The sequence below is a fragment of the Theropithecus gelada genome, chromosome 18 (assembly GCF_003255815.1).
Source record: "Theropithecus gelada isolate Dixy chromosome 18, Tgel_1.0, whole genome shotgun sequence".
Lineage (NCBI taxonomy): Eukaryota > Metazoa > Chordata > Mammalia > Primates > Cercopithecidae > Theropithecus > Theropithecus gelada.
The window spans coordinates 24,106,367-24,130,670 of record NC_037686.1 but is presented as its reverse complement, the minus strand read 5'-3'; the positions used below and the strand labels follow the sequence as shown (position 1 = coordinate 24,130,670).

The following is a 24,304-nucleotide window of genomic DNA, read 5'->3' as shown; positions in this document are numbered from 1 at the left end:
ATCTGGAAACAGAAACAGTTGGTACAGAGTAGTATTCTCAACCATTACTCATAAAATTTTCAAAAAGGTCAGAAAAACTATTTTATACCCTTTGATACTACCAAATAACCTAGATATCATATGTAAGCTAGTCAAGTGATTTGCTAATGTTGCAAAATAATTTTTCTCCTAGAGACAATAGTTTCATTGTAATTATTGGACTAAGAACCAAACATGTTAAAAAATGGGTGGGTTAAGTAAATTTCTCATCATAAATCCTAGGTATACATTCAATTGAGAAGTATGGTCATCAGCTGATTGTTCTTTATTCTTCCTTTTTTTTTTTTTTCTTTTTTTTTGAGGAGTTTCGCTCTTGTTGCCCAGGCTGGAGTACAATGGCACAATTATTCTAAAAGATATGTTTTATTTAGAATTCCTCATGTGTGGGGTGTTTGTACTTCTCGGAAACAAAGACAATGTCTCAGATCTTCCCACAAAAGTTGAGGCTAGCAAGCCAGGTGCAACACACACCTGTAGTCTCAGCAACTCAAGAGGCTGAAGATCCCTTGAGACAAGGAGTTTAGGCTCAAGGGATTGAGGCCTTGAGGCCAATGCAGGATGATCACCTGAACTCAGGAGTTTGAGACCCACCTGGGCAACATGGTGAAACCCTGTCTCTACAAAAAATACAAACAGTTGAGGCCAGCAAATAAAGACTAATAACTCTTTAGACTCTATCTTTAAGGGGAGAAAAAAATCCAGACTGTCCTGACAGGATTTTAGACTAAAGTAGGACCTGCCAGATATAAATACAATAGGTTGACTTGTATTGGATACACAGTAATAGTAAACATAACATGCTCTCTTCCAAGCTCTTTGTAATATTAACTAATTCAATCCTCACAAACCATAGAGGTAAAAGGGGCTAAGAAATGTGTCCAAACCACACAAGTAGCAACCAGCAGAATCATCAAAACTAGGCTGTCTGGTCCAAGAAAGTAGGCTCAGTTGTTTTAAACGTGTGGTCTTCTGACAAAGATCTACCCAACACCCTTCTGTATCTGCTGTAACCCCTTTTGTTTCTATTGGTGGCTTCAGATCCTATCCCAGAAAATATAGTCCTTAAATACTTATTAAAATCTCATACTTCCCATGATTTGAGGGAGCCTAGCAAAAAAAATAAAATAGAAAAATAAAATTCTATACCTACAAAAATGCCTTGAAAAGAAAACATCCAGGCTGAGGTAGGGCATGGTGGCTCACGCCTGTAATCGGACTTTGGGAGTCCGAGGTGGGCAGATCACCTGAGGTCAGGAGTTTGAGACCAGCCTGGCCAAGATGGCAAAACCCTGTCTCTACTAAAATACAAAAATTAGCTAGGTGTGGTGGCGCATGCCCGTAATCCCAGCTACTCGAGAGGCTGAGGCAGGAGAATCACTTAAACCTGGGAGGGGCTGAAGTGAGCCGAAGTCACACCACTGCACTCCAGCTGAGGTGACAGAGTGAGACTCCATCCTCCCAAAAAAACAACAACAAAACCATCCAGGCCCTGCACGGTGGTACACACCCGTAATTCTAGCACTGTGGGAGGCCAAGGCAGGCGGATCACTTGGGGCCAGGAGTTTGAGACCAGCCTGGACAACATGGTGAAACCCATCTCTACTAAAAGTATAAAAATTAGCCAAGTGTAGAGGCATACCTGTAATCCCAGCTACTCAGGAGGCTGAGGCAGGAGAATCATTTGAACCTGGGAGATGGAGGTTGCAGTAAGCAGAAATTGCACCACTGCATTCTAGCCTGGGTAAGAGTGAGACACTGTCTCAAAAAAAAAAAAAAGAAAGATAGAACATCTCATACACAGCTCATGGAAAGTCAGGTAAGAGCGACGGAAGGTCACTTGGCTAGGCTCTTCACTTCCTTCCTCAGTTATGAGGAGAAGACCAACCTGTTTTGTTTTTAGCTACATTTGGCATCCCCAGGTGCCAGCATACATAAAAGAATCACTTGTAATACATTTAATACAACTTTTACAAATATTAAAATGTAACTTTAGAAGACTAAGCTTTCCTGTTCTGGACAAAGACAAGTCACTGCTGCTGTAAACACAAGAAAAAAACAGAAAAATCACAAAACAATGTTATAAAAGCCAAATATAAAATAATATTTACTGTGTGCTTCCACTTATCACAAACCCATGTGTGGTATTAGAAGTTACATACTGATAGTAGTTAGTTGTGACTGGAAGTAGAAACAAAAAGACTTAGGAGATTCTAGTAATGCTTTTTTTTTCTTCTTGACCTGAGCATGGATTACTTCAGGTTATTGTTCACTTTGTACACTTTCAGCATCATGTACCATTATTGCCCACTTAGACAAATATGAAATCTCCCTCACATCCTGTTTTCTTCCTCTCCATATCCTCCACCAAATGGCTGTGACTCATCTGGTTACCAGTCTTCCATATTTATTCCCCTGCCTTGCTCGTCTTAAATTCTGCAGTATGTCTTTCACTATTACAATCTTAAGAATTCCTGTTTTTTTGGCCGGACATGGTGGCCCACACCTGTAATCCCAGCACTTTGGGAGGCTGAAGTGGGTGGATCCCCTGAGGTCAGGAGTTCAAGACCAGCCTGACCAACATAGTGAAATCCTGTCTCTACTAAATACAAAAAATTAGCCGGGTGTGGTGGCGCATGCCTATCATCCCAGCTAAGGCAGGAGAATCGCTTGAACCCGGGAGGTGGAGGTTGCAGTGACCCGAGATCATGCCATTGCACTCCAGCCTGGGCAACAACAGCAAACTCCATCTTAAAAAAATAAAAATAAAAATCCTGTTTTTTGTTTTGTTGAGAGAGTCTTGCTGTTATCCAGACTGGAGTACAGTGGCACGGTAACAGCTTACTGCAGCCTCATCCTCCCAAGCTCAAGCCATCCTCCCACCTCAGCCTCCTGAGTAGTTGGGACTACAGGTGCACACCACCACACCTGGCCAATTTTTTGATTACTTGTAGAGATGGGGGTATATGTTCCTCAGGATGGAGGAGTTCGTTATACAGGACATAGTACAATATAGTTTAAATTGTTTGTCAATAAAGTACAAAATGGAATACGCCCATTTTACTCCTCTTGGGGGAAGAATGCAGTGTATGTCATCTTTCTCAATCCCAGGACTGGACCACTGTTGTTGAAGCGGGGAGACAGGCTGTAACACCCATTTTCCTGAGATTCCTGTATCCCCCTTTAACTCACCTCCCTTCCCTATCTTTTTTCAGAACTGTACTGCACAGAGAATTATGTTACACACTAACTGGTATCATGGAATGGGTGCTTTACTTATGTCTATTATGAGTTTTATGTGTATTTACATGTTTTCTGGGTCACACCTTTTCTACATAGTATGATAAAAAATCACGCTTCTACAAGGGGTTTCTGTAGAAGTTATGATGTATTGAAGATTGTAATTAATACTTACCAAGCAGCCCATAGGTATATGACATTGTATTTGGCAATGTAGTCTTATAATCCTGATATCTTACTTAAAAGTAGTATCTCCATATAAAAGTATTTATTAAGCAATGAACAATCTTTCTGCCTAGCTGCTAACAGGGCTTGAAAATCTTGCTCCATGGACACTTCATAAAATTGCTTTATAAGGTGATTAACAATTTGAAATGGATAAAATAGGTTTATAAAGTTAAATCTGACATATAGCACCAGCATGTGGTAGCTTTTTCTTATCCACGTTTTTAAATGCAAAATAATGGGTTATCTCCTATATGTCTTTCAGGGTGAATTAAGAGAGTTAAATGTTTGCCTCCAGACAAAATTTTAATTAGACACACAAGTAGGAGAAAACCACTTTTAATTGAAAAATAAAGCAATACATCTCAAATAAGGCTCTGTTTAACAACAAAACTGTAATTTGTTGAAATAGCTTTCCTAAGTGGTACTGTGAAATTTAGGTATTGGGAGTATCAATACAGTTTCCCTCTTTTAATCCTGACTCAGTTATAATATTAAAAATAAAAACTTTTCCCCATAAATTTAATTTCCATAAATTAAATCTGTAAAGTCTATCCCTATTCCCAATTCACTGACAAAAAGAAGGGAAATTTTAAACAATCATTTTCATACTGAGAAATTCTCAGATAAAAGCAAATAGTATTTTCCTTATGAAAAAGCTGGTATGTGAGACACACAAGACTATCAATGATATTTAACTCATTCACAAAACTTTAAAACACAATTCCATCAAGATGACCTCTACTACAATTTTCCTTTAAAGAAGTTCCCAAATCCCAGAATGGTTTAACTTGACATATTGGATGTATTAAACTTTGAAAGAAACTATGAAAGTTACTGCTTTAAACTGGAAAAAACTATGGTCAAAAGTCTCTTAAAAAGGAGCTGTTTTTTAAATTACACCCATGTAACTGCAGAGAAAATGCTCAAGCACATACATAGTAAACATCACTCTTAAAATGACAGAACAAAGGCATATGTTCATTAAGATGTATGGCTTTTTTTGTGGTTATTACAATCCATAAATAAAGTCTTTACTGTTTGACTGAAAAAGGTTTTTACAAAACTCCACTTCCAAAATTAACATTTTTATTAAATCAAGTTAAAAAAACGTTCAGTGTAGAAAAGTCAACAAGGGTTTTAACAAAACCAAAATATACCTTTTTATACAATATATGTATATATTAGCAGCAAACTACTTCTGAGATTCTCTTTTATGTTCTTTTAGTTATTTTAAAGAAAGCATAAACAATGTATATTAGTATGGAATGTCAGCGAATCCATTCTTAGTCCTTTATTCTGTGATTTGGGCCTTCTACAAAATACGATTTTCACTAATGAATACTAAGAACAAACCCAATTTTGACTAAAAAGTAGTGAAACAGTGGTTGGTAGAATCTTTCTCATTGTATCACGGTCACACATTATATTTGAGAATAACAAATGAGCACCATATACACAGGTAATTGTGTGTGTGTGTAAACTCAATTTTTAAGGTGTAATAGCAGCCAACTAGATCACTTAGCACTGTGACTATCACTTTTTAATTTGGTGATATACAAAATTTTAACAAATCAGATAAACACTTCAACCCCCTATTGCTTGTCCATTTAAAAAATCCTTAATAGAAATTCTATATATAACCTGACAAACAGCATACATACATATGTGTGTGTATATATACACACAAAAGTGTATGTATATATACATATACATCTTTAGCTTTGAATAAATTTCTAAACTGAGATGAAGTCAAACCTCTCATTTACATCTTCTAGAATACAATATCACCAACTGAAAGTTTCTAATAAGAGTTTCAACTTAGTTAATCAGAAATACTGGCTACTGAAAATTCTGAGGCCAAAGAGCTGTTATTCAGCTTAGTATATTCCAGGCTTACAAATCAGTCAAAGACTGAAATTACCAAATGCCCATGAAAGAAATAAATTTTTCTCTTTGTATTTCCTTCTAATAACAAAAAGAAAGTATCTTTACAACAAGCTTTCACTTTTTAAAGAACTAAAATTATTACAGAAATCTCACTAGTCTTCAAAAATAGCAAATGTTATATAAATACAATTTTCTTATAGTTGAATTTTTCAGCTAGAATCTGCATTTTAAAAATTTCCTTTGGATTATTCCATTTAGCACTTCAAGTTTCTATCCTGCAACTCTAATAACTGGCTCAGATTTGTTAGGTTATATCAATCACATCGTTCAAAATTTGATACTGTGTGTTAAATGTGTACAATAATAAAGCAAATGGGAGGAATGCACCAAATTCCAAAAGCAACATAATAATGAAAAATTCAAGAATATTTAATATTACAAAAAGATAAAGTACAACAGGGATTCTCTTTTACCATTACATTAGTGAAACATCTTTTTTATGCTTTTAAAGCTCATGTCATAACTTTCATTTTTTAACTTATCAAGAGGATGAAGTTTTTAGAAGCCCCACCTTTATTTTCAATAAAAAACTAAAATGACTGAATTACTTTTATTAATATACACATCAAGTTACTGAAACGGTGACTTCATGTAGTTTCCCCCTTAAAGATGGCACTTGCAGGTACAAAGATGCAGAGATGTCTACAGCCTTCAGATGTTTACTTGAAAAGATTCTTCAACAGCAGTTTGATATTGGGTTTCTTCATCTAGCTGAAGATTCTAAAAACAGTAACAACATTCATGTCAACAGGAAAAACATACTCAACTACTCAATACTTTGCCCAATACATTAGACATCTTGATACACATTACACACACTCAGGACAGTTACGTACAACATATATAACGGTATCTTTTAAGATACAAGATTTGAATACCTAAACTTTAATAAAAACAAGTTCAGTTGTAAAACAGAGAGATCAGCACAGAACAAAATCTGAGTTTTATAATGCCTTATAAGTCATTAATAAAAAACGTGGTTAATTGTAAAGCTGGGTAAGCATGCGCCTGTAGTTGCAGCTATTCAGGAGGCTGAGGCAGAAAGTAAGTTTGAGCCTACAAGTTTCAGGCCAGCCTGGGCAACACAGGGAGACTGTCTCTTTAAAAAATAAAAATAAAAAAAAATGAAAAACACAACTGAAGTTAATCATAACACACAATCATAAATATTTTTTGATTTATGAATTTTTTGAAAATTTCATCTCTAGAAAATAATGCCAAATATCTGACAGTAAACTGATTTTAAGAAAACAAGCATTTATTGAATTATAAGTTGAGTAAGAATTTTTTTTTTTTTTTTCGGGAGTTTGGCTCTGTCACTCAGGCTGGAGTGCAGTGGTGCAATCTTGGCTCACCACAACCTCCACCTCCTGGATTCAAGCAATTCTTATGCCTCAGCCTCCCAAGTAGCTGGGATTACAGGTACACACCATCACGCCCACCTAATTTTTGTATCTTTAGTAGAGACAGGGTTTCGCCATGTTGGTCAGGCTGGTCTTGAACTCCCGACCTCCAGTGATCCACCTGCCTCAGCCTCCCAAAGTAATGGGATTACAGGCATGAGCCATCGTGCCCAGCTGAGTAATAAATTCTTAACCATCACATGAAGTCTACAGCTTATTCAATCAGTTATAAAACTACTCCTTAATTTTAAAAATTACATTTGCTATATTTGCTATCAATTTTATGCCCTATGAGTTCTGCTTTAAAATTAAGGCCTCTATTTGACAATGTGAAATAATTAGATTATTGACTTTTCTTGTCTTTTTTTTTTTTAAATATGGAATCTCGCTTTGTTATCCAGGCTGGAGTGCAGTGGCATGATCACTGCTCGCTGCAAGCTCCGCCTCCTGGGTTCATCCCATTCTCCTGCCTTAGCCTCCTGAGTAGCTGGGACTACAGGCACCCGCAACCACACCCGGCTAATTTTTTGTATTTTTAGTAGAGACCGGGTTTCACCGTATTAGTAAGGATGGTCTTGATCTCCTGACCTTGTGATCCGCCCACCTCTGCCTCCCAAAGTGCTGGGATTACAGGTGTGAGCCACCGCGCCCTGCCTAGATTACCTACTTTTCTATGGCAAGGTAAAACAACTTGACAATTAGATCAAAAGTGGTTCACAAATTTTTGTATTTCCAAATACATTACAATCTTTCTTACAATGAGAATTTAATAATAATCTAGAATCAACACTGGAAGGCAGACAAAAATGTAGATTTTGTTCATGTCACTGTGCTTACCTAAACTGGAAAACAAATAGCCATTCTTTGTCAGGGCTAATTTTAAATAAAGTTTTGATTAAACTGAAGTTGAATAAAATGCAATTTAACAATTAATAAAACAGGTATTCACCTAATTTTAAAAGTATATCACACATATTTAGAAGTAGAAATTAATCCATTTTGCTCTATGAATTCATTTTTACATTATACAACTTCTCTTACACTCTTAGTCTCTTTGTAACCTAGCTTTGCCTGATAACTAAGCTCCCTCATTTTAAAAAGGATGTGTCTTACATGTTTGTTAGATGTGAGAAATCTAAGATTTCTAGCATAATACAAGCAACTTATATGACATGAGAAATGTATCCTCCATATGTTGTACCAATTTTACTTCTCTTGTAGGTACAATTTTCCCTTAAATATATACAGAGTTTTCATGTAAATCATCATTTTGCTAATCTGGGTGCTTGCTGTTCCTCTATTAATTCTCTTTAGTACAGGAGGTAGAGAATAAACTCCATTTTTACCATTTCTACAAGCTAAAGTTCACCAATATTATTAAAAACCTAAGAACTTGCTCTAAATCCATCCAGTAAGATACAACAGCTTGCTACAAAATTTAAGTCTAGATTTTTTTAAAAAGTTATTTTAACTTGAATATTTAAACAGTACTTTTTTAATCTTGAAGAATTCACTTACCACAAATTCTCCATAATCAAACTGATGTCTCTGATTTAGTGAAGAATTCACTTACCACAAATTCTCCATAATCAAACTGATGTCTCTGATTTAGATGACTAACAAAATTTCTGGTAATCTGGCTAGGATCTCCCCAAGGAAGAGACACACAAATAGGACATGTCTATAAGAAACGGATTGTTTTAAACAAAAATTAATAAAAACAATGAAATATTATACAATTATTGAGACTATTAAAATAGCACAGGGATATGTAACCAAAAATATCTACATGAGAAGCATTTTTAAAGGCCAAGTTCCATGACTAGATCATTTCCCAATTAATTACCTTAGATAAATGACATTAACACAGTAAGAATATCATTCTATTCCTTAAATCTCTTATTACACAAATGTTTCAACAGAAACAGCACATCTAGCTTTTAATAATACCAACTGTAATAGTTATCACTAACTGGTTGCCTGCAACATACCCAATATATTATCTCATTTGATCTATACAATAATCATATAATTAGTATTAGTTTTATTTCATTTGTAAGTAAAATAAAAATGAAGTAAACTGGAAAATTTACTTTAAATTGTATCCTTAGTTTTTCTTTTCTTTTTTTAAACTAGAGACACGGTCTCGCTGTTGTCCAGGTTGGGTCTCAAACTCCTGGGCTCAAGCAATCCTCCTGCCTTGGCCTCCCATAGTGCTGGGATTAAAGGCGTATGCCACCACACCCAGCCATATCCTTACATTTAAATGAAGTACATCTTAAAAAGTGAATGGATAACATAATTGTAATAACACACAAAAAACCTTCAGTAATTAAACTCTAGTCAAAGTTTATGATATATCGAATATTATGCAGAAATGAATAAAAATTTGGTAATCCAATATAAAACTAAGTAAAATCTTAAATATGAGTGAGATTTCCTGGAATTTCTTTGGCACTGTATTTGCCTAAGCATAACTGAACCCATTCTAATAAGCAAAGTAGGTAGTACACCTTCTTAGGTGGTATGTGAGAGCTTAAGATCATCCCTCAATGGTTATTGAAGGATATTCTTTTTATTTTCTTTATTTTTAAATAGACAGGGTCTCACTATGTTGCCCAGGCTAGTCTCGAACTCTTGGGCTCAAGCAATCCTCCCCTCTTGGCCTCCCAAAGTGCTAAATTACAGGCATGAGCCACCGTGCCCGGTCCTGACGCATATTCTTTCACAACTCTTCCTAGCATACTCAATAAAACAACTTAGAAATATCTACAATTCTTATTGATAACATTTTCCTTCCTCTTCTTTCTGAAGACAGTATTTATATATCCAAATGTTCAGCTGAAAGGGAAATATCTCTCCCAGCTCAGTTTCTCCTGTTCCATTCACAGCTGAAATAACTTACCTGTGAAACACTTCTAGGATCATTGTATGCTGGAATCCTGAATTCTGCTCTATCTCCCTCACTATCAAAAAGCTCTCACCATTTTCTTACATACTCTCAAAATGTCATAAAAAATATGTAGGCATCAAATAGAAAGTCTAAGTCTTTTATGTCCTTGCTTTATGCATTCACATACTATATTCTGCAAGAAAACAATAAAAAGACCTACTGACTTTATTCTTACTTATAGGTATTTTCACCTATAGCAATCTACCTGACTAGATCTACTTGTGTGCCATCTACAGAGCAAGTAGTAACTGAGGCCTCAATGGACAGGTTGTGCTACTGCGCAGGAATGAGTTCCCAGTTCATCTTTCATTATTTCACTCTTCTCCAGACTGCTATATTACCTCACACTATGCATCTCCCTTTTTATAATGAGAGTTACTGCAATTTTAAATATCTCATTTTGCTTCACAGTCATCAATCCTTTGTTGACAAAAATCTACCTTACTGATAAAGCCCCAACCAAATATAAATCAACTACTTTCCCTCATATACATAAAGTGAAATAAATAGAACAGCATGTTTTATTCTAAGCAGAAGACTGTCTTAAACATATGTACTTACCACAGGAACTATCTGAAATAGGTGATTACTGTTACAGTGATCCAGTAAACGCTGTCTGGTAAAATTTGATTCTTGACACAGGGGACACTTAAAAGTAGGATGACCAGAAGAACTATAAAACAATTTTAAACGAAACATACTTACTTCAAAATCGTAACATAAAAATAATGCTCTCCTATTTTTTGAGGAATCATTACACATTTTTAAAAAAGTTATAATTTTTAGACTATTCAAAGATTCTCTCATTTTGAACATGTTTTCAGGAAATGATGCATTACAGAGGTTCCCAATCTCAGTTTACAGTACTTTTAGTGTCCTCAGTAAATTTTTTCATGGTGTCTCTAGGTCAAAACAAAAACAAAACCAAAAACCTAGCTGGCTCCATTTATTGCGTAGTTAGGTCCAAACTTAATTGTAGTCGTTTGTGTGATGCCAATAGCTGTCATTGTATGTCTCTTGAAAATTTTTAATATTCTGTAGTATTCCACATTTTGCAAACCTTATATCTAGGAACTTAAAACTTGTAAAAGACTTCCATCAATATTGTATCTCTAATAAATATCAGGCCCTAGGAATCCAACATCCAAAATTCAAAGGAAAAGCAAAAAAAGCACTGATCATGAGAATGAAATACTCGAAAACATTCTAAGGATCAAGCATCACTGAGTTTTAATACTTCTGAATTTCAGGAAGGGACAGTTCAACATGGACAACTTTACTTGAATAATGTGTGGAAGAAACCTGACCACAATGAAAGAGAATAGCTAAACTCTTCTAACCTAATGTGATTCTTAAAAGCAGTAACTGCATTTTCTGTTTCTAAACTGCTAACTTCAAACACTATGCCTAATGATTTAACTGAATTTTTAAAGTTTAATTTACAGCCAGGCGCGGTGGTTCATGCCTGTAATCCCAGCACTTTGGGAGCCCGAGGTAGGTGGATTATCTGAGGTCAGGAGTTCGAGACCAGCCTGGCCAACATGGTGAAACGCTGTCTCTACTAAAAATACAAAAATTAGCCAGGCGTGGTGGCGGGCGCCTGTAATACCAGATACTTAGGAGGCTGAGGCAGAAGAATCACTTGAACCTGGGAGGCGCAGGTTGCAGTGAGCCAAGATCACACCACTGCTCCAGCCTCGGCAAACAAAGCGAGACTCTGTCTCAAAAAAAAAAAAGTTTAATTTAAAAAGCTATTTGATAAAGTAATAAATATATTATTTGCTAAAGTGGCAGGATTTTTCAAAAGCTTACCTTGTATTCTCTTGGTAAGTTTCTGTGTTATCAGATGTGGATGTTTCACTCCTATTGCTTAAGAAGCACAGGGGGAAAAAGTTAGTACCTCAAAGTTATGAAAACACATTAAAGGTTCATTATCTTGAACCATTAATGAAGAAGACTAGTCTGAATTTGTTTTAAAATTCTGAACTTCAATACTCCTTTTTCCTATTGGGTCCTTTAAAAAACAAAATCTGAACTTCAAATGGTTCTGAACTATGAAATAATTACAATATTAATTACTTTTAAATAAATTGACTGCTTACTAGATTCTTATTCATGTTCTTTAAAATTAACTTATGCACAGTTACAGAAGTATGGAGAATTTTGCAGAATTACCTTAAATCCCATTCCTCTACCTTTACCTAGACTAGTAAGCTTTTAAATGCTAGGGTAGACTCAAGAATTTGTGAACTTTTTTACTTGAAACTAGGACGTGGTATAAGGTTATGCCCTCCAAAGTGGAGTAATTTAAGAAAATATGTAAATGTTCATTATGTTTGTATTTTATTTCCAAAAAGGAAAGAAACCAGGCTTCACTAACATTTAATATATAGAACAACTTGACATCTCTACTTTTACCATATGCCAAAGAGTCATGTGTCATATGGAATATCAGAGGAATCCTGAGGGAAGAGTAAGTATTCCATACAGGGACTGTCACTTGTGTGCTACAGAATTTGATCAATGCGGTCAATTTTTATTTATTTATTTATTTTTTGAGATGCAGTCTCAATCTGTCGCCCAGGCTGGAGTGCAGTGGTGCAATCCTGGCTCACTGCAACCTCCGCCTCCTGGGTTCGAGCAATTCTTCTGCCTCAGCCTCCCAAGTAGCTGGGATTATAGGCGTGAGCCACCACGACTGGCTAATTTTTGTATTTTCAGTAGAGATGGGGTTTTGCCATGTTGGCCAGGCTGGTCTTGAACTCCTGAGCTCAGGTGATCCACCCACCCCAGCCTCCCAAACTGCTGGGATTACAGGCGTGAGCCACCACGCCCAGCCCAACGTGGTCAATTTTATAAAAGCAAATGTCTTTCAACAGTAGAAATCTTAACACAGTAATAAGATAGGTAGTGGCTAAGAAAAAATTGTACAACACAGGTTGGTTCTATATCTCAATGCCAAAGTTTAAAAAGTTGAACTTAAACTGGTTATTCATTTTTCCTTTATAAAAAGACAAGGAGTACTATATCATCTACCTAGCAGCTGATCTTTCTTTTCTGTTTACTTTCTTTTTTTTTTTTTTTTTTTTTCCTGAGACGGAGTCTCGCTCTGTTGCCCAGGCTGGAGTGCAGTGGCCAGATCTCAGCTCACTGCAAGCTCCGCCTCCCGGGTTTACGCCATTCTCCTGCCTCAGCCTCCCGAGTAGCTGGGACTACAGGCTCCCGCCACCTCGCCCGGCTAGTTTTTTGTATTTTTTTAGTAGAGACGGGGTTTCACCGTGTTAGCCAGGATGGTCTCGATCTCCTGACCTTGTGATCCGCCCGTCTCGGCCTCCCAAAGTGCTGGGATTACAGGCTTGAGCCACCGCGCCCGGCCTCTGTTTACTTTCATAATAAATGTATATACAACAATGTGTACACAGTGAAAGAGCACCATTCCAATGACAGTTCACTTCTGTGAAGATAACCATGTTATGTCTCCACACATAGCCCAAGCAAGCAAGCAAACTTCACTGTTAAACTACATAACCTGGCTGGGCGCGGCAGCTCACGCCTGTAATCCCAGCACTGTGGGAGGCCAAGGTGGCGGATCACAAGGTCAGGAGATCGAGACCATCCTGGCTAACACGGTGAAACCCTGTCTCTACTAAAAATACAAAAAAATTAGCCAGGCGTGGCGGCAGGTGCCTGTAGTCCCAGCTGCTGGGGAGGCTGAGGTAGGAGAATGGCATGAACCCAGGAGGCGGAGCTTGCAGTGAGTCAAGATCGCGCCACTGCACTCCAGCCTGGGCAACAGAGCAAGACTCCGTCTCAAAAAAAAAAAAACATAACCCAGGCTGGGCGCAGTGGCTCACACCTGTAATCCCAGCACTTTGGGAGGCCGAGGCGGGCGGATCACAAAGTCAGGAGTTCGAGACTAGCCTAGCCAACATGGTGAAACCCCGTCTCTACTAAAAACAAAAATTAGCCGGGCGTGTAATCCCAGCTACTTGGGAGGCTGAGGCAGAATTGCTTGAAACCAGAAGGCAGAGGTTGTAGTGAGCTGAGATTGTGCCACTGCACTCCAGCCTGGGCAACAAGAGCAAAACTCTGTCTGAAAAGAAAGTACATAACCCAAATAGACTATTAAACTACTATTTGCACCTTTCTGGAACTAAAAACTTGCTCTTCAAAATAAAGTCAAATTATGGAGAGTGTATTTATTAAGGGAGTGTTATATGATTTTGTTACCAAAAACAGCATGTGTCACCAATTAAACAACTCATATCTATACATTTAAAATTGGTAGATTTTTCTAACCAGCTTAAAAATCTTCCAAATTAACATAATCAATGGGTTTTAAATGTGCCCTTTAAAAATACTATAACAACTTCTAATTGGTTTATAGAACTATAACATCATTGGGGAAGATGCAAATTTCAGCAACAGTCCTTTTTATATTTAGAAAATAGGCCTAAAATTTTGGGGCTTTTTTTTTTTTTTTTTTTAGATGGAGTTTCGCTCTTCTTGCCCGGGCTGGAATGCAGTGGCACAATCGTGGCTCACTGCAACCTCCGTCTCCCGGGTTCAAGTGATTCTCCTGCCTCAGCCTCCTGAGAAGTTGGCATTACCGGCATGCACGACCACACCCAGCTCGTTTTGTATTTTTAGTAGAGACAGAGTTTCTCCACGTTGGTCAGGCTGGTCTCGAACTCCCGACCTCAGGGGATCCGCCTGCCTTGGCCTCCCAAAGTGCTGAGATTATAAGCGTGAGCTACCACACACAGCCAGGATTGAAAATTTTTATTTTATCCTATGGCATACATTTTCCATTTGGATCTACTTTTTTTTTTTTTGAGACAGTCTTGTTCTGTCTCCCAGGCTGGAGTGCAGTAGCGCAATCTCAGCTCATTGCAAACTCCTCCTCCTGGGTTCAAGTGATTCTCATGCCTCAGCCTCCCGAGTAGCTGGGTCTACCGGCACATGCCACCATGCCTGGCTAATTTTTGTATTTTTAGTAGAGCCAGGGTTTTACATGTTGGCCCAGCTGGTCCTGACCTCAAGTGATCCACCCACCTCGATCTCCCAAAGTGCAGGGATTACAGGCGTGAGCCACCGCACCCAGCCAGTACTATGCATAGCTTTAAATAAACAAACACTGCGGATACATACTCAATTCTTTTACTGATAGGGTAATGCAATCACAAAACTTCTGATTTAAAGCATTTAATATCAAAGTTAATACCCTTTTTAAACATGTTCTCCTTTCTATCTACCATTGTAACTCTCAATTTTTCCATTATTACTATCATTATCATCATTCTAGTTCTTCTTAGTCATCCTTGTTTCATGCCTGGCCTGTTGTATTCATCATGCCTGCTCATCCTTGTATCATGCCTGCTCATTTAGCTCAGAATAGGTTCACAATAGAAAATCAATTACAGTAAATTCTTATTTTTTAAAAATTATATTATTTTATCAGATACAGAAACACCAATAAAATTCAATCTCCATAATAAAACAAAAACAAAAATTTATTTTCCCATAGTTATGTCTGTTGCTTTTAAATTTAATGTTCTATATCTCACTTGGTTTACTGCATTTAATAGGATCTCTATCCAATGTTAAAGAGTAAGCACAATGCTTTTTAAAAATATAAATGCCTAGACTCCAGATATCAGAATATCTGGAACTCTAGCCAGATGTATATATAATTTTTAATTTCATATATGATTCTGATTTGAGTAAAACTATTTAATGGGGAAATCTTAAATTCAGGGTAATACTGACATGGAGCAGATAAACTGTAAAACTAAAAGATCTATGCTAAAAAACTATAGTAAATATTATACTTATTTGTAAAATTATAGGTGTATTCCCACTAAAATCAGGAACAAGAAAAAGGTGCCTGCTATTTAACACTGAATAGAAAACCTACTCAATGCAATAAATCAAGTATTATCTAGAACAGTAGGTTTAAAAGGAGCAGACAAAACTGTAGGAAAATATGATTTTCTATATAATAAATGTAAAAGAATCAACAGATAGATTTTAAGAACTACCAGATTAGAACTATTACAACTAATAAATCATCAAAGTTGCTGAAAACAAGATTAACATAAAAATCAATTGATATTTCTACTCTCTAGTAATAACTAATTAGATTATCAAACAGGGAAAAAAGGGCTCATTTTTATAGCAACAAAAACTATAAGGTTTTACTAGAAAAAGATATAAAACATTTACTCACGTTCTAAATGAACTGTTAATGCATTTTTTTAAAATGAGAAAGAGGCTGGGCGCAGTGGCTCATTCCTGTAATCCCAGCACTTTGGGAGGCTAAGGCAGGTGGATCACCTGAGGCCAGGAGGCCAAGACCAACTTGGCCAACATGGCGAAACTCTGTCTGTACCAAAAATACAAAAATTAGCCAGGCGTGGTAGTGCATGCCTGTAGTCCCCGTTACTCGGGAGTCTGAGGCAGAAGAATCACTTGAACCCAGCGGTGGAGGTTGTAGTGAGCTGAGATAGCGCCACTGCACTCCAGTCTGAGAGAGAGAGTGAGACTCTGTCTCAAAAAAATAAAAATAAGAAATAAAATAAAATGAGAAAGAGGCCAGGCACCACAGTGGCTCATGCCTGTGATCTCAACACTTTGGGAGGCTAAGGCAGGAGGACTGTTTGATCCCCAGAGTTTGAGATCGGTCTGGCCAACACAGTGAGACCCTGCTTCAATAAAATAAATAATAAAATAGGAGAGGTCATATTTCTAGAGGAATGAAAAATGGATCACCTCCTACTGCCACCCCCCCACCCCCGGAAAAAACACCAGAATGCAGAGATGTGTAGAACAGAAGTGGCATTATAAATCAGTAGACAAAGAACCGGCTCCTCAATGAATGGTACCAAAACAAATGGTTTATCACATAGGGAAAATTTTTCCTACCTCACATTATACATCTCAAATAAATGTGAAAAGCTCAGCTTTTAAAGTTTAAGAAGAAAATATCTTTTATAACCTCGATGTAGAAAAAATTTCTCAAGCATGATATAAAAAGAAAATTAAAGAATATACATATACATATAAATACAAGTGCTGTAATCCCAGCACTTTGGGAGTGTAATACATGTAAATACATGTAAATACTTTTCTATGTCAAAAGATACCATACAAAACCAGCCAAAGACTAAACAAAGATATCTGCAATGCATGTAACAAAGGATTTTTTTTTTCTTTTTTTGAGACAGAGTCTCGCTCTGTTGCCCAGGCTGGAGTGTACTGACACGATCCCAGCTCACTGCAACCTCGGCCTCCCAGGTTCAAGCAATTCTCCTGCCTCAGCCTCCTGAGTAGCTGGGATTACAGGTGCGTATCACCACGCCCAGCTAATTTTTGTATTTTTAGTAGAGACAAGGTTTCACCATGTTGGCCACGCTGGTCTCAAACTTCTGACCTAGTGATCTGCCCACCTCGGCCTCCCAAAGTGCTGGGATCACAGGCGGGAACCACCGCGCCAGCATTATCATTATTTTTTGAGAAAGAGTCTTGCCCTATCTCCCAGGCTGGAATGCAGTGGCCAGATCTCGGATCACTGCAACCTCTGCCTCCCGGGTTTAAGCAATTCTCCTGCCTCAGCTTCCTGAGTAGTTGGGACTACAGTTGTGTGTCACCACGCCTGGCTAATTTTTTTATTTTTAGTAGAGACAAGGTTTCACCATGTTGGCCAGGCTGGTCTTGAACTCCAGACCTCAGGTGATCTGCCCACCTCAGCCTCCCAAAGCTGGGATTACAGGCGTAAGCCACTGCACCCAGCCATAACAAAAGATTATTATCCAGAATATATGAAGAATACCTATAAACAAGAAAAAGAACATTTTAATACTATGCCAGATTTCTTCATAGTTATTTAGCCACTTAAAATATTAAACAATCTGGAGAGAAATTTATTAGGAAAAATAAAAGACTGCTGGGAATTTTCCTTTTTTAGTTTTTGTGAAGAGCTGTATTTGAAATAAACTGTATGAGCCTACTGATACCCAGTTATTAATGTTTACAAAGAGTCAAGATTAGTAGGAACAGTCTGAAAACAGACCAAATGATTTCCAAGGAAGATAAAATTGAAATGTCTTCTGTATCTTAATGATTACATTCATCTTCCCTCCTCCTCCCCACTTCCTGTGGTTAAAGAAAACAGAAATATATAACCTTATGTTAGAAGCAGAATTTTGTTATAAAATAGGAATGGCCTTAGTAAAATTAGCACTGCTATCTAATTATCATGGGAAACTACCCCACACCAATGCAAGAATTTTACTAAAACATCCTCCAATATTTACTAATTTATAGTAAACAGTACTACTCTGAATGATATGAATGAAAGTGGCATAGATTATTTTAGATGGCTCAACTGGAAGTTACAGCTTACAGTTAGATATATGGAAAAAATAATGTCTGTTTTACCGATTCCTGTATATTCAATAACATGTGGAGTGTGTCCAGCACTTCAGAAGGTATAATAAACAGTATGAATTCGTGAAATGATCTATGAATTTATTTTGCAATTTTTTTTTCTACTCAGATAATGCCACTTTAAGAATTTCCATAGCCATGCTCTATTCAGCTGTCTGGTATCTATTTCCTCCTCTCTCCTGCTTTCAGCAGACCCAGAGCATACCATTATTCCTTAATATACTATTCTTTGAAAATAGTCCCTTTACTAAATTCTCCTCAAACTGCATAATTAGAGCCCACTGTTTTCCTGCTCAGACCATGAGTATACCATGGATCATATCTTATTTTTCCTACCATTAAAACAAACAAACAAACAAACAATTTCTGGCTGGGCACGGTGGTTCATGCCTGTAATCCCAACACTTTGGGAGGCCAAGGCAGGTAGATCAATCACCTGAGGCCAGACCAGCCTGGCCAACATGGTGAAACCCCATCTCTACAAAAAATGCAAAAATTAATTAGTTGGGAGTGGTCGTGGGCACCTGTAATCCCAGCTACTTGGGAGGCTTAGGCAGGAGAATCACTTGAACCTGGGAGGTGGATATTGCAGTGAGCTGAGATCGCGTCATTGCACTCCAGCCTGGGCAACAAGAGCAAAACTCTGTCTACAAATAAATAAATTAAAAATAAAAAAAATAAACATTTCTGGCTGGGCATGGTAGCTCACACCTGTAATCCCAGCACTTTGAGAAGCCAAGGCAGGTGGATCGCCTGAGGTCAGGAGTTCGAGACCAGCGTGGGCAACAAATTGAGAACCCCAGCTCAATTTTTTTAACACCAAAAACCCCCCCGCCCCCAAAAAAATCAAAAATTAGATGGACGTGGTGGCATGCGCCTGTGGTCCTAGCTACATGGGAGACTGAGGCAGAAGGATTGCTTGAGCTCAGGAAGTTGAGGCTACAGTGAGCCATGTTCACGCCATTGCATTCCAGCCTGGATGACAGAGCAAGACCCTGTCTAAAAACAAAACAGAACAAACAAAATAAATTTAAAAATTAAAAAAACACTTTTCCTTCCTTTGCCAATTTTCTTACTAAAAATCCATATGCAAACTCAGTTATTCCATTGCAATCAGAACTCTGCATAGGATATAGAAATAAATAAGACTAAAAAGCTCATTCTAGGTGAGGAGACAGGCTGAAATAAATAAATAAATACAACAGTTCTACCAAGAAGAAGAAATTCTAGAGTTCAGGAAGAATTTTACTGAGCAGCTAATACTTGGTCTAAGTCTTCAAGGAGAAGAAAAAAGTCGACCAGCTGGCAAAATGCAGGTTGGGATATTACTGGTAAAAGTGTGGAGGTGAGGGAGTGATAATGATGATGATGAGGAAGAAATAACATTTTTCAAGCAAAGTACCATTCAAGTTTCTTTACCTGTATTAACTCATTTATTAACTTCAACCCAATGAGGTCCTAATATCATCATCGCCTCTCATACCTTTCCTTAAACAGATGAGACAACTGTGGCAGTTTCTTGCCAATGTAATACAATTAGTAAGTGACATCTGAAATTTGAACCCAGCACTCTGGGTCCAAGCCTACATTTTTAACCACAGTCATATTGTTTTTCAAGAATGGCAAAGATACGGAACAAATAATTCAACATGGCTAAGGCATGTGATGCAATGATGGATAACCAAGAAAGAGGCTATAAAAAGAGAGGAAAGGGCCAGATCAGAAAGGCTTTGGAATAAGGAATTTTGTCGTGTGTGTGTGTGTGTGTATGTGTGTGTGTGTGTGTTTTAGATGGAGTCTGACTCTGTCGCCCAGGCTAGGTTTCCTAGGTTCAAGTGATTCTCCTGCCTCAGCCTCCCAAGTAGCTGGGAATATAGGCACGTGCCACCACGCCTGGCTAATTTTTGTATTTTTAGTAGAGACAAGGTTTCACTATATTGTCCAGGCTGGTCTTGAACACCTGACCTCAAGTGATCTGCCCACCGTGGCCTCCCAAAGTGCTGGGATTACAGGTGTGAGCCACCGCGCCCAGCCGGAATTTTGTCTTTTATACTTCATTAATATTACTTTGGCGACAGAATGCAACACAGATTAGAGGATAACTACCAACTAAAAGGCTATTATCATAGTTCGAGTGAGAGATGATGAGGGCCTGAGCTAGGGAAGTGACAAGATAAAAGTATAGATGAGGAATATTGCTATTAGGAATCAAGTGTCTATGACCAAGTGGATCTAAGAAGTAAGGGGGAGGAAGGCCTGTCTCCTGACAAGAAAATTTGGTCATTAAAAGCAGTGATTATAGTCATGTACACTAAGAACTTTACTGAAAGCTGGGGATATGCTCAACAAGACAAACACCATCCCCTCACACAAGAACAGTCTACTGGGTAAAAAAGCAGATAGGAAATTACAATAAAGTAGAAGTACAACAATAAGAAAAACATAGAAATGAAGAAACCCAGAAGGACTAAACAAAACTACAAGAGCAACAAATTTCAACCAAATTTCCTTGACACTAACAAATCAAGTAAAATGACAACCTGAAAAGATTTTTCAGACTAGGCAATCAGAAAATTACTACAGATCTTTACCAGACAATCACTAAAGATCTTTACCAGAAATTTCAACTGAGTAGGGAAGACGCCCAATGTAGTATGATCAACATGAAGTGCTCACGGGCGGTTAAGTTACTAAAAATTAGCAATATGTAAAATGAAAAGACACTAAAATAAAATCTTACAGATTGCTTAACATACTGCCTCCTGGGAACCTTTCTATAATAGTGGCAATATTGTCTTTCCTTACACAGTTAAGTGTGTGCTTACTACTGAAGTTTTCAAAATTAACAATGCATTGTTATAGGGATACATGCATGGGTGATGATACATAAAGAAAATCAAAGGAATGAATAATCCAAATAAGAGGATAGTGGTTGCATCTAGGAGTATACGGTTCAAATGGGGCAGGAGTTCACATAGAGATTCTAAAGTTCTGAAAAATGTCCTATTTCTTGACCTGGGTTAATAGGTAACTGGATGTTTATCATTATTTTTTTAAACCACAAGTGCATTTTGGCCATTTTTCTGTGTAAAATACATTTCATAAAAATGTTTAATGTACATAAATCTGAAATAAGATACAAATCAATCCAAATCTAGTTGTTTAAAAGAAATGAGACTCAAATAGAACTGCATTGCACCTAGTTTCACTTTTACATGACATTTTAGAATAAAAATTTCAAACTCTAAGTCTATCCCTTAGATAGCAAAGAAAAAATAGGCTGTAGTTTGCAAATACATTACTGAAAAGATTTTTCTATAGTTTTTCAAATCACTTCAGTTGCAAAATCAGTAAGAGAAAAATCTCCAACTTATTTTTTACTCAAAAATGAAAATTCTTAGAATGATTTTAAATAACATAAGCTTAAGTTCATGAAGTTCATCTCCCAGATGAGATCTTACATGTGCCAAACAGATTTTGAAGGCAAATGCTGTAGTTCTGATACTTGGCAATTCACTTTAAAAACACATGTGTACATACACACACACATCACCCCAAATACCTTATCATATAGTTCCCAAAACAATTTCCATTTCAATTATGAAAATTCTGTATTTAGGAATAAGTATTGCTTACCTGTTCCCTACTGAATCTTGAGAGATCTGAAAGTTTGGAATGATAGAAGAAACACCATATTCATCCTGATACTTCTTACAAGATTTGTAATGATGTCTCATGCGATAGAATTTAATCTGTAAATTATTAAAATGTGACTTTTAATTTAAAATAGAACTCATAAGATTTGAGATAGTGTCAAAAAGAGGGGAAAAAAACTAAATACTCCTTTTAAACAAGAGTTGTATTTTTTTTAAGTAAATGATTTCATCCTTAAGTAGGAGTTAAAAATAGATAATACATTTCTGTTCATTAAATGAAGAGATGGAGAAGAGTCCATCTGTCCATAAATTCACTGCAAAAAATAGCAAATAACTTCACACTTGAAAAGATACTACTAGTAGTAGACAAAAAAATTAAAAGCACTAAGAGGATGCCAGATGCTATTGGGCATGTCTTATTATTTAACTTCTGCAGCCTGGCAGAGTTAGAAAGCAGTTTAAAAAAATTAAGTTCCTAGCTGGGTGCAGTGGCTCACACTTGTAATCCCAGCCCTTTGGGAGGCTGGGGCGGTGGACTGCTTGAGTTCAGGGGTTCGAGACCAGCCTGAGCAACATTGTAAAACCCCGTTTATAAAAAAAAATACAAAAATTAGCCAGGTGTAATCTCAGCTACCTGAGGGGCTGAGGCAGGAGGATTGCTTAAAGACTGGGAAGTCAAAGCTACAGTGAGCCAAGACTGTGCCACTGTACTCCAGCCTGGGTGACAAAGTGAGACCTTGTCTCCAAAAAAAGAAAAAAAAATTAAGTTCCCAGGAATACTTGGAACATTTTTCAGTTTCTCACTGAGAGGAATAGCCAGAATCCCTCAAGTGTGTTTTCTAGCTTCAATTCATTGCCCTGTCAAACACTTCCTTCAAAAAGATGGAAAAGCAGATCTGACTTGTGTGAATGCATGAAATAGCAACCAGTTTTGCTCTGAATTCATTAGCTATTAGAAAAAATGTCGGTGATAAATCTATAGACACATGGATATACTCAAAGCCTAACCACCCCTCACTATTTTATTCCTTCTCCAAATGCTAGAACAATAAAATCCAGATTAGAGAATTAATGCTGGTTATTTGTTAACACCTGATTTTCCTACATGTTCCTTAAAATTAACCAAATATGTTGTGATTTCTTTCTTTTTTTTTTCTGACAGTTTTGTTCTTGTTGCCCAGTGTGGAGTGCAATGGCACAATCTCAGCTCACCACAACCTCCACCTCCTGGGTTCAAACAATTCTGCCTCAGCCTCCCAAGTAGCTGGGTTTATAGGCATGCACCACCACACCAGCTGATTTTTGTATTTTTAGTAGAGATAGGGTTTCACCATGTTGGTCAGGGTGGTCTCGAACTCCTGACCTCAGGTCATCTACCCACCTTGGCCTCCCAAAGTGCTGGGATTATAGGCGTAAGCCACCATGCCCGGAGCTTGTGATTTCTTAAATACATAAATATATAAGTAAAGTGCGCAGCTAGAGAGTTCCTTAACTACATAAATCCACGTGCCCAAACTAGTAACATGTCTATGTGCAAAGCTGCAATAATGATGCTACCATGAGAAAAACTTAAGGGTTGAATTTGTACCAGAATGAGGTTTAAATGAGCTAAATGCCAGTTTGCTAATTTAGTTACTTTAAGTAAGTAATCAATGAGAAACTACTTTTAGAAAAATGCCATGCTAAATATCATGAAATTCAGTGATTTTTTTCAGTGTCATTTCTCAGTAAGTTTATAATCTAGTAAGATCTATGACCACAGCTTTTTTTGGCCTTTTCTATCCAATTCCCAGTCTAAATATCTTTCATCTTTTCAATAAAAAAAACAAACAAAAAAAGCAGCAACCAAGAAAATTCAAACAAGAATTTCAGAGTAGAAACTTGGCTTCCAAAGAAGAGATATGTCACATTTACTCTACCTGTTTTGCACAGCATCTGCAGCTACCAGAAAACTTCCGCATTATATTTTCAAGGTCTAAGGCCCGTTCAGGACATGCTCTCTCTCTTCTAGTCACATTTCCACGACACAGGGGACAATGTGCTCCGCTTTCCCTCATTGCAGTCAGGAAACATTTTCTACAGAAGCTAAAGCAAACATTATGACACATTAATTACAGAAAAAAATTACTCTTTTCATCTCTATAAATACAAACAAGTGATTATAAATATGTATTCAAATTAAATAAGTTAAGCTACTCATATGCACATAAATCTCAGAAGTTTAACTACTGTATATGTAATTATCAGAGAGTAAGACTGATAACTGGACTAGATGGTAAGGTTTTAAAAATTACACTCAAGTCTTCTTTACAACTTCCTAACACAGTATATGATGAATAAATATTAATGCTACATATTAATAATATTACTAGAGGAAACATGGTACAAAGGAA

General features: G+C 37.1%; 1 protein-coding gene across 3 annotated transcripts in view; it reads right to left on the bottom strand.

Moving 5' to 3' along the window:
- Positions 1-3,824: 3,824 nt before the first annotated feature.
- The window catches only part of RNF138 (ring finger protein 138), a 40,042-nt gene continuing 19,562 nt past the window's right edge, over positions 3,825-24,304 (bottom strand). For 2 of the 3 annotated variants that reach the window (XM_025365368.1, XM_025365369.1), the window contains 6 exons: positions 23,831-23,996; positions 21,892-22,007; positions 11,620-11,676; positions 10,369-10,480; positions 8,428-8,535; positions 3,825-6,171 (listed from right to left, as the gene is read on the bottom strand). In XM_025365368.1, the coding sequence (XP_025221153.1) occupies positions 6,103-6,171; positions 8,428-8,535; positions 10,369-10,480; positions 11,620-11,676; positions 21,892-22,007; positions 23,831-23,996 (628 nt within the window). In that variant the 3' untranslated portion in view covers positions 3,825-6,102. The remainder of the gene's footprint in view (positions 6,172-8,427; positions 8,536-10,368; positions 10,481-11,619; positions 11,677-21,891; positions 22,008-23,830; positions 23,997-24,304) is intronic. The other variant, XM_025365371.1, reaches the window with a different exon arrangement.